Raw genomic sequence first — 15,926 nt, forward strand, 5'->3', positions numbered from 1 at the left:
GATTGCTGCAATGCATCAACGCCAATGGGCCAACTAAAGCGATGGTGATAAACAAGCCCATACGCGAGCTTGAAGCACCAGTGAATGAGAGATTTACGGCGTGCGAAACAATCCTCGTGGGCATTATCTCAATCCTCTCTTGTTTCATAGCTAGGCACTGTTATATAGAACATGATAATTCCGTCAATAAAATTACCCAGTTAGTTACGATTTAGTGTTTTATGATCGGGCATTGATATAGAAGATATGTGAAGCGTTGCTTCGGGCATAACAATGCCAATGCTATTGTTATCTAACTATCATTGATTGTTAAAATTTAGACTACATTACATAAAAAAATATCGTTTTGTAAACAATTCATGATTGCAGACTCCCACCCTCTCAGCATTTAAAACATTGGCATAGTTAATTTTATTAGGTTATTATCTGATCATTTTCAGTACTTGGTTAGGTTTTCTAGTTCAATATAAATAACTGCTTATTATATGTTTCATAGGTAGTCGTACATAGCAATGTGTTTTTGTACTCACAATTTTTCATTAGTTTATGTTTGTAAGTATGACTGTTAGTTTTCTTAATTTAAACTTATAAAGCCGCTCAAAGTTATTATTACTTGTTTTTCTGGTTGGTTAAGTTTTCAGGTGTAGTCATGTGTTTTTCTTTACTTATTTTGCCACTATCCTTTGTCGGAAACATGATGATGCGATGTGACGGTAAACTACACCAGTGCTAGAGTGAGAAAGAGAGAGGCAAGTGAAGTGCAAGAGAGACAGAAACGGTAGTTCCCCGCCGGACAAAGGGAACTTATGGACTAAATGTATCATCGTAATTGGAAAGAGAGCAAGAAGGAAATGTCCGTAGTTATATGTATGTAACTTGTTCCCTGATTGTCCGATTTGATAGAGTGAGTTTAGAGCTTGTGTGTGATTGGTTGTGGGAGACACGTGACCACCTCCCACCTTCATGGATGGAGGTAGTCAGGTCGTCCAGTGGTCGTTGTGTGGTCGTGGTACCGAAAGGTCGCAGGGGGGCGATAGCTAGAGACCGGAAAAATTCGCGGGTTCAATGACCTGTAGGATGAACTCCATAGTTCTACGTACACTCGGTCAAATGTCACCCACTCATTGGCTGCTGTGTTTTGAGACGTTACAACGTAGCAGCCTGTGATTCGATAAAGGTATGGTTGGGTGTTTCTCATTGGCCCAGAGTCATCCAGGTGATTTGTGAGCCAATAGCAGAGGCAGCACTGAGGTTTAACTATTTGTATTTTAGCCTATCGCGAAATTAATTCGCGAATTTTTCCGGTCTCTAGCGATAGCTCAGAAAATAAATTAGTATGTAGGTGCTGACTGAATTTCGCGGCTACGGTCCAAGCGATGCCCATTTATAAACATTTCTGGACATTTTAATTAAAATTTATTAACTGCAAACGTAGGTGTTTAGCCCACAATAAGACTTCGAAATTCGTTTTTAATCATGTGCCGCGAGAACGTGGGAAACCATGTTCTTCTGAAATCAGTAACACATCTTCGTTTTATCAGACATTTCGGTACCATTTCAAAGTTTTTTTTTTCTTTAAGCGACGAATCATTTTTGTGATGCATTGTGTATAATCTGTAACAGTGTTGTGGTCGCAAGATTGCGGACATTGTGCTAGTGTGAATTTTCGGTCAGATATAATAAAAACCTTTAAATTCAGTTATTGTTCTCGAGAGACTTTTTTTTTCATCGTGATCATTTAGAGCAACGTTTTTACGAAATTTGAACAGTATTTTGGAACCCAACAAATCTTTCTAATGTTGTTAAGTATGTGCAATCCAGAACAATCTGAGATAGCCGGGGGTTTTGTTTGCTACAATATAGTATATTTTATCTTATTATATTGTCTAATGTTTATATAATCGTATTCCTGTAACGTACCTGTATTTTTGTTTTACTTGTATAAATGTCTAGAGTCCAAACCCACGTAGTATTTTTTTTCTTTTTTGAAGTTCTACTTTTTAGTAGCATTTAGAGTGAGTTGTGGTAAACAACTTAAATGCAATGAAGTCTGTTTCTAAGTGACTTGTGTAGTTATAAGTATGTATGATGTTTCCTAATGTTTTGAAAAAAAACGCTAAGCAGCACCATGCTGTACTTTTTTTTTTCCAGAAACAGGCATGTGATTGAGAAAAGTCAGGACACGTACAAGATACATCTGGAGCTGACCATCAAGTCTTTCCGGAAGGAAGACGTCGGGACGTACATGTGTGTGTCTCGCAACTCGCTGGGTCATGCCGACGGCACAGTGCGGCTGTATGGTGAGGACAACCATGAGTCGCCATGGCGTTTAGACGTAGCACCAGCCACGTCCGAGACACCCTGTATAGTGTAAACCCACCAACACGACATCAGGCACCAACAACCTACCAGCAACATTACTTTACAACTAGGGAAAAGGGGAGATTCTTAACTAAATTAAGGGGCCCGCCTTGTTAAGTGTTTATTTTTGTCAGTGATACGTAGAGACCTGCAAAATTCGCGGATTCATTGACCCCTAGGATAGACTCCGCAGTCCTTTAAATACTCGCGTAAATGACACCTGTTCATTGGCTACTGACGCGTGAGACGTCTCAACTAGGCTGTCCGTAATTCGGCACTTTCTTGGTTTAGTGTTTCCCATTGGCTCACAGTTCCGCGGATAAAATGTGGGCCAATCGCAGAAGCGGTACGAAGGTATAGTTGTTTTGATGCTAGCCTATCGCGAAATGAATCCGCGAATTTTGCATGTCTCTAGTGATGCGGGATGATAAGTGCCACGCTCGCTGGTGCTTCTAGCGCAGTATCACCTCTAAGTGCAAGGATGTGGACTGGCACACAGTTTTCTTGTCATGCACAGGGCAAATATGATATTTGAGCGGTAATCGTAACATCGTATGAAGACAAAGATGTAATACAAGTGCCTTAAGTGCTTTCGAGAATATGTGCCGCGTGTTTCATGCCCAAAACGTCTTATTCACAAACACCATTTTCAGTCATCTTTACTCTTTTAAAAATACTGTTTGAAAACAAAATACGAAATCGGAACTACTCATTCACACCTTGGCGTATTCTTGAGTGATTTTTTTGAAAACAGACCCCACTCGGATATCTTGCGAAGTTTTCTAATCGCTCTGCAATCTGTATGTACGCTCTTAACGTTTGCTTATAAACTTCTACTTATCAAATGCTGGGGGTAGATAATGGTTAAGTATGGCATAAGCGAACTGAAGCGAGCCGTGGATGTTTATAAAATATCCTAATGTGTCTTGGCATTTTCTTTCAAGATAATTTTATTTCGAGCCATACTTTGTGGGTTTTCGAACGTTTTTCTTTCAGCTGTGAATAACGACATGTTACTAACATCACCGGGGTCTGCGAAAATTGTTCTACCGCTTGGCATCTTGTACGGGGGAAATAAATAAATTCTGTCCGTGCGTAATTGACAAACTAATGTTTGGCAAAGATTTTCGCAAATAGCTCATGGCCAGTTTCCCAGGCGTTTCAGATGGGTAGGGGACGTATAGATGTTGTCGTCCTGCTATCTTCAACATGCAGTCTCTCTCACGGGGTCTCGATAGACGAGGTCGCTGCATCAAGCAGGGAAACTCTGGCATCAAATCTCCTCAATCGGAAAACTACTTCCGGAAAGCGCCCCGCGAGAGAGAATAAAAGTTAGGGTTCCGGAAACATTTCGACTCGATGGCCCGGAAAACGTGGCGTGGCGAATCCGTCGCCTTGAGTGTCTTTTCGTCTCGCCGCGCTACCTGCGCATTTCTCACGCTAGATGGCAGCACACGGCGAACAGCGCCCTCTGTTGCCAGATTGATAGCTTGTTAACCTTAACATTGATTTTCCGCATTCAGTACTATCGATGACTATTGTATGTATGTATAACTTATAACTTGTTGGATTTTTCAAGACCTCTTGATAGTTAACACAGTTTTTAATGTAGCCTACATTATGAAAGAAAAAAATTAATTCTAATCACCAATTATTATTATACAGGATAAACCATTCGTAGCATTCGGTCACTATAGATAACCAGGTATTCGATTATTTATTATTATGTTCTATCAGATACCAAATTTTTATTATTGAAAGAGATTTTTAAAAAAATTGATGACAAAATTGATTGAAACCAAGATGGCGACTTTCTGATAAAATTTGCTTAGAAGAGAGAATTTAATATTATTATATTACAATCTTAATGAAATAAACAAGAAACTGTATTTCCAAAACTATCATTCTAAATTTTAGTCTTAAAAATAAAATTCTTCTTTAATATATTTTTAAAAAAATTTAAAAATAAAGTTGTGTCTAAAACGTTTTGTGCCATTTGCATATATCGTGCAACAGAACACACTGAAACAAGGATAGCGCTAGTAGCAGATATTTTGTATTGGAAAGAGAGAATAAATATGTGTTAAAATGCACACTGCAATCTCAGGGTTGAAACGCGCTCTAGGCGAGAGAGGTGTGCATCTGTTTGTTTCTGGCCTTCGCGTGGTTCAGAGGGACGTTCTATCCAAGCTGATCAAGTATGGCCCCACCACGTAAACATGGGCTGTGGTTAACATTGTTTTATATACGTAGAGACCGGAAAAATTCGCGGATTTATTTCGCGACAGGCTAGAATCAAAACTCTATTACCTTCGTGCCACAGTTTATCTGAAGGACTCTGAGCCAATGAAAAACTGTAAGCAGAACAAGTATGTAATCACGAGCAAACCCAGTTAAAAAGTGTCACGAGTCAGTAGCCAATGAGCAGGCGTAATTTGACCGAGTGCATAGAGGATCGTGGAGTCTATCCTAGAGGTCATTGAAACCGCGAATTTTTCCAGTCTCTATATATACGTCGTTGCTGGTTACACTGTATGGCATATAGGAAACTCAGTAACGGACAAGAATACGCAAGCACACAGAAAACCAGCCCGTGTAAAAATTTAAATGCATAATCCGCACAGAGAATTTCGTGGAAGGAATTAGACAGTAAGTGCCACGCTTGCTGGTGCTTCTAGCGCATTATCACCTCTATGGACTGGCACACAGTCTTCTTGTCGTGCGTATGGCAAATATGAGTTTTTAGCGGTAATCATAACATCATATGAAGACAAAGGTGTAATCCAAGTCCCTTATGTGCTTTCGAGAATCTGTACCGGGTGTTTCATGCCCATTTCAGTCATTTTTACTCTTTTTTTAAATACTTTTTGAAAAACGAAATACGAAAAACGAAACTACTCATTCACACTTGGCGTATTCTTAAGTGATTTTCGTGAACAGACCCCACTCGAATATCTTGCGAAGTTTTTTTTTTAAATTGCACGGTTTCTTCTGAAGCTCTGAAATTTGTATGTACTCTCTTAACGTTTGCTTATAAACTTTTATCAAATGCTGGGGTGTATAACGGTTAGAGATGGCATGAGTGAACTGAAACAAGCAGTGGATGTTTATGAAATATCCTAAATTGTCTTGGCATTTTCTTTCAAGTTAATTTTATATCGGGCATTACTTTGTGGGTTTTGAACATTTTTTCTTCACCTGTGAATAACGAAATGTTACTAACAACACTGGGGTCTGCGAAGATTGTTCTACCGCTTGGCATCTTTTACGGGGGAAATTAATAAATTATTTCCGTGCGTAATTAACAAACTAATGTTTGTTAAATAAAGTATTGTTCAACACATTCAACACATTCTCTTGTATATTTCACAACAGATATTTTGTGGGAATATCTTCTTCTCGTTTAGAATAGTTAGTCCAACTATATTCTAGTGTTGCTTTTTAATTACAGCTTTAAGTGCTTACGAAAGTACTTCGTATTATTTTGATAGTTCATATTTTTTTTATAAATAAACTTGAGTTTATATATGTCTTATCTATATAACTACATTGATTTTTCAGATATTAAAATCGTAACCAGAAGGCCGGACGCGACTACTAACATTGCTGTTGTCGCAGACACCGGTAAGATGATGTTCAGTCATGAAAAAAAAAGCAAATATGTATGGTATCATAATGTCTATAATGTTAAAAAATAAATGTAAATACCATATATTAGTTATGTACTACTAGCTGAAGTACACGACGTTGTCCAGACTAAACACATCGTGAATGATTTCTTCTAGTCAAATAAAGATTTACAAACAGTTCAATAGCGTTGCCATGTAGATGAAGAAAGCTTCAACTTTAAGTGTTGTAGATGTTATTGTTGAAAATGTGCAATTTAGATGTTAAACGCTCCCGTAACCCCACTTGAGAGCTGATTTCCGTAAACTCCGATCTTAGTGGATGCCTATGTAATGAAAGTAACGCTAACAGCCAAATATCGAGTCTGTAGTTGTTATAGTTCCGGAGAATTAGTGATGAGTAGAGACCTGTAAAATTCGCAATTTCAAATCCCTAAAGGATAGACTCCATGATCCTCTATGCACTCGTGCAAATTACATCTGCTGATTTGTTACCGACTCGTAACACCTGTTGACTGGAATGATCGTGACTTGATGTAAGTTTTTGGACATACGCCATTGCTAAGTACATTGTGATAAATCAATTAATTTATTTTCCAACTTCCTCAGAGAAATATGCATACCGGGTCCATACCGAGCATTGATGTTATCTTTAAAATATTTGTGCAATGGGAGTGCATGACTTGATGTAAGTTTTTGGACATACGCCATTGCTAAGCAATGGCGTATGTCCAAAAACTTACATCAAGTCATGCACTCCCATTGCACAAATCTTTTAAAGATAACCTGGAATGATCGTGATTCGCTAATTCTTCTGTTAAAGATTTTTCATTGGTCCAGAGTCCTTCAGATAAACTGTGGCCCAATCACTGAAGCAAAATAATGTCAAAAGTATTTGGACTCTATCCTATCGCGAAATGAATCCGCGAATTTTACAGGTCTATAGTGATGAGTAGAGACCCGGAAAATTCGCGGGTTCATTTCGTGTTATGCTAAAATTCAAATAATTATACCTTAGTCTTGCTTCTGTCATTGGTTCACTTTTAATCTGGAGGACTGAGGGCCAATTAGAGACCTTCACTCATAGAAGTGTCGAATCACAGGCCACCCAGTCGAGACGACTCACAAGTCAGCAGCCTATGAACAGTTGGCATTTGCCCGAGTGTGTAGAGGATATTGGAGTCTATCCTGGAGGTCATTGAACCCGCGAATTTTCCGGGTCTTTAGTGATGAGTGTGTCAGTGAGTCAATGAGAGGTATTTCACTCATATATATATATATATATATATATATATATATATATATATATATATACAATGTGTGTGTTCATATATAAATTTACAGTGTTGTACAGTATTCTAGATAAGTTATTTTTTTAACTTATATCAAAAAATTATTGTAAATAGTTAATTTTAAAAATCCAAAATTAATTATTGAACCCAATTTTATTTCATTGGCCAGTTTTAAAATTCTATTTTTCAGACCTTTTTTGATAACCTTTGGCAGTTCAATATGCCTTATTCCCAATATTTTTCGTTGGAATGTATCTCAGCATTGTGCTACATGAACACTAGGGTTGCATATAAATTATCTTATTATTATTTTGGACTCAAATTACTTTCACGTTCTTCTTTTTTTTATTATTGTTCATCAAACAAACATCTTGACTATTCTTGGCAAACATTATAGAAGGTTGTCCTAGTCTTCAGAAACGCAGGCAGAGAGGTTACAACTAATTCTTAAAAATTATTAAAACTTATGATTTCAAACGACTAAATAATTTTATACGTAAAATATTCATCAATGGAGATGGTGGTCAAGGTAAAAGAAAATAATAATTGTTTTCTAATTATATCCAAATATTTAATACTAACTTGCGTATTGACTGGATAAATTAATATTTCCGCGTTAAAAAAAACATAGCATGCAAAAATATAAGGCAAACACTTTAAAGTTGGTGGTCATTGTGGATTACATTATTTGCATAAAACATATCCTTCACTGATATAAATATAACGCCTCTTTCAAGAAAAATAATTTTATTGCTTCAAAACTTATTTTTATATATTTTGGTAGTTTCTAATTTGATTACTAAGACATTATAACAGAATTTCTTATCCTAGTAAAGTTTTTAAGAAGAAATCTTGTAACTTTATCCGTGAATATGTATAGATGAAAAACCAGGCATGATAGGAGAATCGTGTAAACAAAAATTCAAGGATTCGCCAGCATGGAGTCTCGTTTTGTCATAGTTATTAGAGTTTTTATTTTTTAATATATATTGCTATTAAAATAAGCCAACATTATTATAACAGATTAGATTACATACGACGGTTTTCGTTTAGTTTTAATCAAAAAATAAATTAAATATATAAATTATATACAGCATATAATTACTAGATACTTGTTGCAAAATTCATCCTCAAAAATAATTTACAACTGTTAAAACTTATTTTCGTCTGTTCGACATGTCCAACCTTGATTTTTTCATAATAACTCTCTCTTTCAGACTATCTACTTATTTTAAGTCTCGCAAAAAAATTTGGTCAGCGCAGCTTTTACATTCGCAATAGTGCAAGGAAAGGAAATATTGTTCAAATGAATCATGTTTCAAAGTACTCAAATTTAATTGCAAGTAATCTTTTTATGGACAAATTATTTTGAAGAATATATTTTATGTTACATTTCTGTGTTAATACTGGAAAAATGTTCTATAAGTTTGTGCATATCTCTCATAGACAAATGTTTATAGTTCATAAGTGTGATGTTAGTTCAAAAATGTAATATGTTCACATGTATTAACATGTGTGTATATATTTACATACGGAAATATAAGGAAAGAAGCACTTTAAGTTTGTTTAACGTTGAGACACTGTATTTTACAGGCTTTGACGCAACGAGTGCCAACATCATCAAGGACAGCGCAAAACACGTTGCGCAAAGGACCAAAGGTAATATTTCAGCTATGAATAGTGCGGATGGTTTGGTTTTGGGCCAAATATGAATTAAATCAAATCAAAAACTTGGTATGCATTTATTAATACCACGAGAAATTATAATATAATCTCGTTGGTCAAATAGTTTTGAAATTTAAGGTAGAAATACACGTTCTAAAATCTACTTTATAAAATTCTTAAAACTGACTGACCAAAAACGCACCGCCTAAACCGGTAGGTTTATAAGCATGGAATTTTTCACAGGAGTTACTTATAGCCTATAATGTAAGTGGGCACTAAGAAAGAATTTTTGAAAATGTGTTTTAAAGTTTGTATGGAGGTTGTTCATTTTCTATGTTATAAATATGGGAAATGGGTGTTAATACTTCTGTTTTTAAATAAAAGTCAGCTGTAACTGTCAAACTGCCACCCCCAAAGGAATTTAAAAGGGTAAATTAAGTTCTGTAATAGAAAATCATTCAAGGTAGGTCATAGACATGCCAACAGTGAGTGTGTGTGTGTGTGTATGTGTCATTTATCTTAGTCCGCCACACGGTCATACAGTAAAGTCCGGCGCTGATAACGGTTTAGTTTATAACTTCGTCTAAAGGTGGCTTTGCATTGTATTGAATTGCATGGGCAGAGCAGTTTACCCAAAAACTCTAACATTGGAGAAAAGTCGGATGGTGTCTGAGACGTTGCCGATGCGAAATCCTGCAGTCTTGAGCTGATGTGTAATGATTTGTAATGATGTGTAAGGCTGAGGCCGCGCCTGGTACTTCAGCTAGTGGTTTCGATAGCTGTCGAAGGGACCACTGTTCTATAGCAGTCTCTTATTAAAATATTGGTTATTTGACAACTAAAAAGTTTTCACTTATAGATAAATATTGATTGTTTTACATAAAGTTTGATAATAGGCACATTGTGACCCTTGAGTCACAGCAAATAGCCTACCTGCCAGGAGTTATAGGGTCTGCTTTACAACGACGCCTATCATCGTAGCAAAGTGTCTCGTAGCAAGATCCTCGCTAGAGACAGCTGTACTTTGGTGGGAAGTGTTTTCTAAGTTTCTTCCTCAATTGGCTACTAATAGTGCCCGAGATTTCGTTTCCGTGGAGTTTCAGAATTTCATTGCATATATTTAGAGTGATAAGTGCAAGAACATAATCATACTTCCAGTGGAAACTATGTAATGTATTAGATGTAAAGTGTCGTAAATGTTTCTTAACAACATGTATAATCGTCATGTTAAATTTTATATAAATATTTTAGTTGTTTCCGTGATGCTGTTACGAATTAATAGACAGACGGATAGACAAGAAGACTTCTTATTTACAAATCTGCTACCATTTTGAGAATATGATTCATGTTTGGGCACTACTCTTTTATGTATACGAATAGATGACTTATGGAATAAGCTCCCTAGCATTGGCTAGGGAAGAAGTGATTTAATTAAGTTGCACAACTGAATTTCTGGGGTTTACCTGAGTCAGCTAGGCACATCAACTTTATTACATCTACCACATGAGTAGGTAATAAAAAAATTTACGGGAAACTACATGAAACCTGTTTCACAATAGCAGCTAAAGTAAAAAGCTTTTTTTTAATCATAAGTTGTTACAAACAGACGTTTCAAATAGAGTTTCAAATTGGTTTAAAATAAGTTGAATTTTTAATTTGTTGTGTGACGAGTGTATTTGCTACACACGTAAATATTTATATTTAGCAACATATCCTAATTTAATTTAAGAATCGACACAATCATTTATGTCTATTTTCACAGTAAATCTGTCTATGATTCTAGAATCATTCATTTTTTTACCCATTAGAGGAAAAACTGGACTATAACATCATTCTAGTAGAATTATTAATAAACTTGTAAGTGCAACCTACTCAGTATTTGAGCTAGATAGAAATTTCTATGTAAACACGGGTCAGCTATAATATAAGTATGTATGCTACAATTGAAAAATTATGTTTCATATAATCCTACAAAAAATAACTTGTTAACATATGAAAATTCTCTTGTCAACTCAAGTTTACAAGAGTGCTTTTATAAAACACTGGTAACTGGATACTTCCAAAAAATTATAAAATTGTACTTGTTAGTTTGAAACTAGTAGCTTTGTGAAAAGGGTCCGTGAAAGTCTGACGGCACAGTCATCGGCATACAGAAGTCCATTGGCTGCCGACAATGCTGATTCCAATACAATAATTGCAGGTCTGTGTGTGAGTAGGAAAAAGAATAAGGTTAATAAGTAATGTTAAATGCGTGTGTCTTGTCTGCTCCCTGGCAGGTAGCAAGGCTCTGGTGGAGGAGGCGGCCTTAAGAGACCACTCCAGTGTTTCAGGGGCACTACGCAATCCGCGTTAACCTCATAAGATTCAATGCTATTTTCATTTTGCTTATAACTAATTAACTAATATAGCTTTCGAAATGATGCTTGCTTGATATGTAAGACAACGATGCTCTTATCAAAGCCCCTTTCTTCAAAAACGTGCATAAATTATGGTTTTATACTAATCTTTACTAATATGCATAAGTGTATTGTCTAGGTTTGAACCATAATTTATGCACGTTTTTGAAGAAAGGGGCTTTGATAAGAGCATCGTTGTCTTACATATCAAGCAAGCATCATTTCGAAATCTATATTAGTTAATTAGTTATAAGCAAAATGAAAATAGCATTGAATCTTATGATGTTAACGCGGGTTGCGTAGTGCCCCTGAAACACTGGAGTGGCCTCTTAAGGCGCACTTCAGATGACGAAGCCTCCATACAAGAGCTGGCCAGGGAAAGACCCAATCATGGTATTATAAAGGTGTGTCTTGTCTGCTCCCTGGCAGGTAGCAAGGCTGTGATGGAGGAGGCGGCCTTGGGGCGCAGCTCCGGCGGCGAAGACCACCTCCATGAACCACCCGGGGTGACTTCCACGGCACCCGGAGGCCTGGTCCACAGCCGGCAGGTGTCCTTGCGCGCCGTCGTCGCCGCTGTGGCAGTCGTTCTCGCGGTCAGGTGATTCGCGCGCCAGCTGCAGCTGGTCAACGTGTGCGGGAGGCGAAACTGTTTCTTCGGCCATCTGGACAGTCCGAGCACGACGGCCGACGTCACTGGGAGTAGGTGCTCCTACACTCATGACTAGCACTGTCTTCTCTTGCGGGGCACTGCTATCTGGTCGACAGTGGTGGGTGCGTGAAATATTCTATTGTACAGAGACAGTGCTTTGATCTGAACAGTTGGAACACACCTGAAAGCAAAAAAACAAAGAATTGTGAATCCTAAATGTTTAGCGGTGACCTGCGTTTCTATACTTATGGAATGAAGTTTATTTGAAACTAATTACGTGTTGCGATAATTGACTTCATTTATGCAAAAGAGAAGAATTGCCTGAAAATAATGACTTTATTCGTCAAAATGTGTATACTAATTACATGTGTTCGTAAAAGTCCTCATTTCCAAGAATTTGCATATATTTTTGTAGTTTCGAGAAATAGTTTGAAAGTATAATTTCCGAAAATGTTAAGTGTCTTGTTTATAGGTACTAAAATGAAATTTAAAAACTGATATTAAATAATTCGTGTTTAATTAATATTTTTATTATTTTAATTTGCATTCATGAAGGTAGGTACTATAATCTTGAGCGAGAAAATATTTATTCTTTTCGAAATGTTTAGTTGATTTGTTTTTTTTTAAATTATGTCACGCCTGTCTGTACAAAAATTACCTGTCGTCACAAATATACAAAAATAACTGCCTAGAAAAGTAAATATGTTACAATTTAATAAATTAAATGCATAACTTCTAATTACTAACAGTAAATTTGCTTCTTGTATTTTTAATTGAAAAGTTAAATTTGCTGTGTCCATTGTATTATATTAAATTTTTTTTTCAGTTAGTATTTTGATAATTTTGACGTCCAAACCTGACGTCAAGTGGCTTAGTGGGATTCTCTTTTATTTTGCCAGTGTTTAGCCACAACTTGTTGCACATACTCTGCACTGCAAGCTGTACCTAGACAAGGCATTGGAACTATTCTCGGGCACTTATCTAAGTTAAGGCGCCCGCCTATTCAGCGGTGTGTCTGTGTTAGAGAGCCGGGATGATAAGCGCGACGCTCGCCAATGTTTCTAGCGTCGTGCATAGGATAACCATTAAATTTATATGGTGGTGAAGTGAAGATAAAAGGTGTAACACAAGTCCCTTAAGTGCTTCCAAGAATTTGTAACGGTTGTTTCATGCCTAAAGGTTTCTCTGAAAACATTCCTTTTAGTCATTTTAACTCTTATAAAAATACAGTTTAAGATCCTAATCCGGAAACAAATCTATTTATAGGCCCTCGGAGAATTCTTAAATGCGTGTCGTTAAACAGGCCCCGCTCGGATATCTTAAGTAGTTTTTCATTCGCAAAGGTTTCTCCTGAAGCTCTGCGCGCCATGTGTGTCCCCGGGTAGGGAGGGGCCTTAAAGTTCCTGCGATTTTGCCTTTTTTGACGTGATGACGTCTTATATATATCGATGAACGCCGGCTTTACGCACGAAAAAATTGTCACGTTCCGCCTGAGCGGAGCTTGCAAGAACCGGCCAACCACCGTGCGAGAAAATCTTATATAATATCGAACAGGTTAAGGCGGGCTTTTTTAACTAATTGTTCGTGATCATATTTAAACAAATTATTTTAATTAAATTTGCAAAAAAAACTGTAAATAATATTTGAAAATTAAAAAGTATGCAATTTTTCATCGGTGTTTTCTTATGACGTTGTCACGTAAAATTATCGTCCGTAAACCGACTTAACAGACAACCCCCCCCCCCCCCCCCCCTTTTTTTTTAAAGACAAATCTCTCTTGTGAATTGTTAAACGGCAGCCGCCCACGCGCAGGATCTCTGCAAGTTCTGCGACACTGGGCGGATTCCAGGTTCCTCGCGCTTCTGTGGTAGAGTCTGCTCTGTGCTGACCCCTGTGGACGCTGAGCGTCGCGGCGCGCCCGTCCCTGCCGCCGCTGAAGAGCGCTGCACTTGGACGCGTGCCGTCTGCACCTGACGTCACGCCGAGTGCACTACTACCTATAGATTCACCAAACACCTTGAGGGCTCGTACGGTCCGTCAGCCCGTAAGCTAACACGGCAAACTGCCCCCAATGCAAGACACAGGGGATGCCGGGGGAGCTGAATTGTTGCCCCTTGGATGGGCAGCCCTTCAGGATTTTTCTGGCAATGGTTTGTTTGTACAGCGACTGGAAGGGCAGTCCATCCAATTTCTGAAATCATGTTTCATTAAGTGTTTAAATAATCCTGAAAACTTGCCCCTTGGAAGGGCAGCCCATCAGAATTTTTCTGACAGTGGTGTTTTTGAAAGTTTTTCTGAATTGTTGCCCCTTGGGTGGGCAGCCCTTCAGGATTTTTCTGACAGTGGTTAGTTTCTAAAGCGACTGGAATGGCAGCCCTTCCAGTATCTTAAAATGTGTCTATTTTCATAATTTTATAATCCTGAATTGTTGCTTCTTGGAAGGGCAGCCCTTCAGTATTTTTCTGACAGTAGTGTTTTTGAAAGGTTGTCTGAATTGTTGTCCCTTGGATGGGCAGCCCTTCAGGATTTTTCTGACAGTGGTCACCACTGTCAGAAAAATCCTGAAGGGCTGCCCTTCCAAGGGGCAGCATTTCAGTCGCCCCGGGATGCCCGGGCCAGCCTCTCGGATACTCCACCGACTCCAGTACTCCAGAGCTCACAGCATTGTTTACGCCCGGTTGTGTCAGTTCCCAAGGCAGAAGCCATGCCAAAACTAACAATGTAAATTAAATTCTCCGTATGCTCTTGGCAGTCATAGCATTGCCTCCTGGGTTAATGAATATGCAGTGTTACAGTGTAACAGCATTGTGAATGTTTATTATAATTTCAGCATCAAGTATTGGATGAGTTATATCTAGGGACCGGAAAAATTCGCGAGTTCAATGACCTGTAGGATGAACTCCATAGTTGTACGTACACTCGGTCAAATGCCATCCACTCATTGGCTACTGTCTTGTGAGACCTCCCAACGTATCAGCCTGTGATTCCATACAGCTTTGGTTGAGTGTTTCTCATTGGCCCAGAGTCATCCAGGTGAGTTGTTAGCCAATATCAGAGGCAGCACTGAGGTATAACTATTTGTATTTTAGCCTATCGCGAAATGAATTCGCGAATTTTTCCGGTCTCTAGTTATATCAAGTGACACGATGTTTTGGTTTTGTTAGAGATGACGGTTGAGAAGGAGAATGCAACACGTTACGGCGTGTGCGAAGAGGGAATGTTTGAAACAAAAGGGCAGGACGTCGCCCACTCAGGGAGGTATTCCAAGATGTTCGTGGGCCCGTATTCCAGAACGTGTCCGAGCCGAATATCAGCAACGAATCAAGTCGGCAACAGTTCCAATAAACGCGGAGCCCCTGCCCGATGCTAGAATATAGTTTCAACGCATTCTAGCCCAGTTTCGCAACGATCGACACAATTGTTACGGCAAAACTACTAGAGGTAGCAGCACCATCGTACAAAATATATAACTGCCTTTATAATTTTCTCAAGTACTTTTTAAGTTTGCGATTAATTCTTGTTATGGCCATTAAAGCGTACAATAGTTTCGCTGCCATAATTTTTCATTTGGTACTCCAATACATTTGGTACATTTGCTAATATTCACGAAATTGAATAAATTCAAGTTAATGGCGCCATACGCGAGTCCGCCATCTGGACGAGATAAAAGAAAAAAAGAGAGCTCTGCGCGTGCGCGGGATTTTGGTCACCAGATAGGCCACGGATAGGACACCGAAATCCGTTCCCTAAAATTAAGGGACCGGCCTTGTCCTGTCGTACACTAGGAATACGGTTAGGAAACAGGTGTAGCATATTCAACACCTAAACACTTAATTTATTTTTCTTGGAATACCGGCATTGGTGTGGTTCGCTGAATTGAGGGCATCCGCTGTCTCCCGGAGAAAGAAACGAGTTGAAGCTGAAATCCCGGGGAAGC

At 38.2% G+C, this 15,926-nt stretch overlaps 1 protein-coding gene across 2 annotated transcripts in view; it reads left to right on the forward strand.

Moving 5' to 3' along the window:
• The window catches only part of LOC134541960 (lachesin-like), an 84,373-nt gene extending 71,865 nt beyond the window's left edge, over positions 1 to 12,508 (forward strand). The window contains exons 7-10 of one of the 2 annotated variants that reach the window (XM_063385760.1): positions 2,152 to 2,300; positions 5,923 to 5,985; positions 8,873 to 8,938; positions 11,770 to 12,508. In XM_063385760.1, the coding sequence (XP_063241830.1) occupies positions 2,152 to 2,300; positions 5,923 to 5,985; positions 8,873 to 8,938; positions 11,770 to 11,942 (451 nt within the window). In that variant the 3' untranslated portion in view covers positions 11,943 to 12,508. The remainder of the gene's footprint in view (positions 1 to 2,151; positions 2,301 to 5,922; positions 5,986 to 8,872; positions 8,939 to 11,769) is intronic. The other variant, XM_063385848.1, reaches the window with a different exon arrangement.
• Positions 12,509 to 15,926: the final 3,418 nt, after the last annotated feature.

Source organism: Bacillus rossius, chromosome 1 (genome assembly GCF_032445375.1).
Source record: "Bacillus rossius redtenbacheri isolate Brsri chromosome 1, Brsri_v3, whole genome shotgun sequence".
Taxonomy (NCBI): domain Eukaryota; kingdom Metazoa; phylum Arthropoda; class Insecta; order Phasmatodea; family Bacillidae; genus Bacillus; species Bacillus rossius.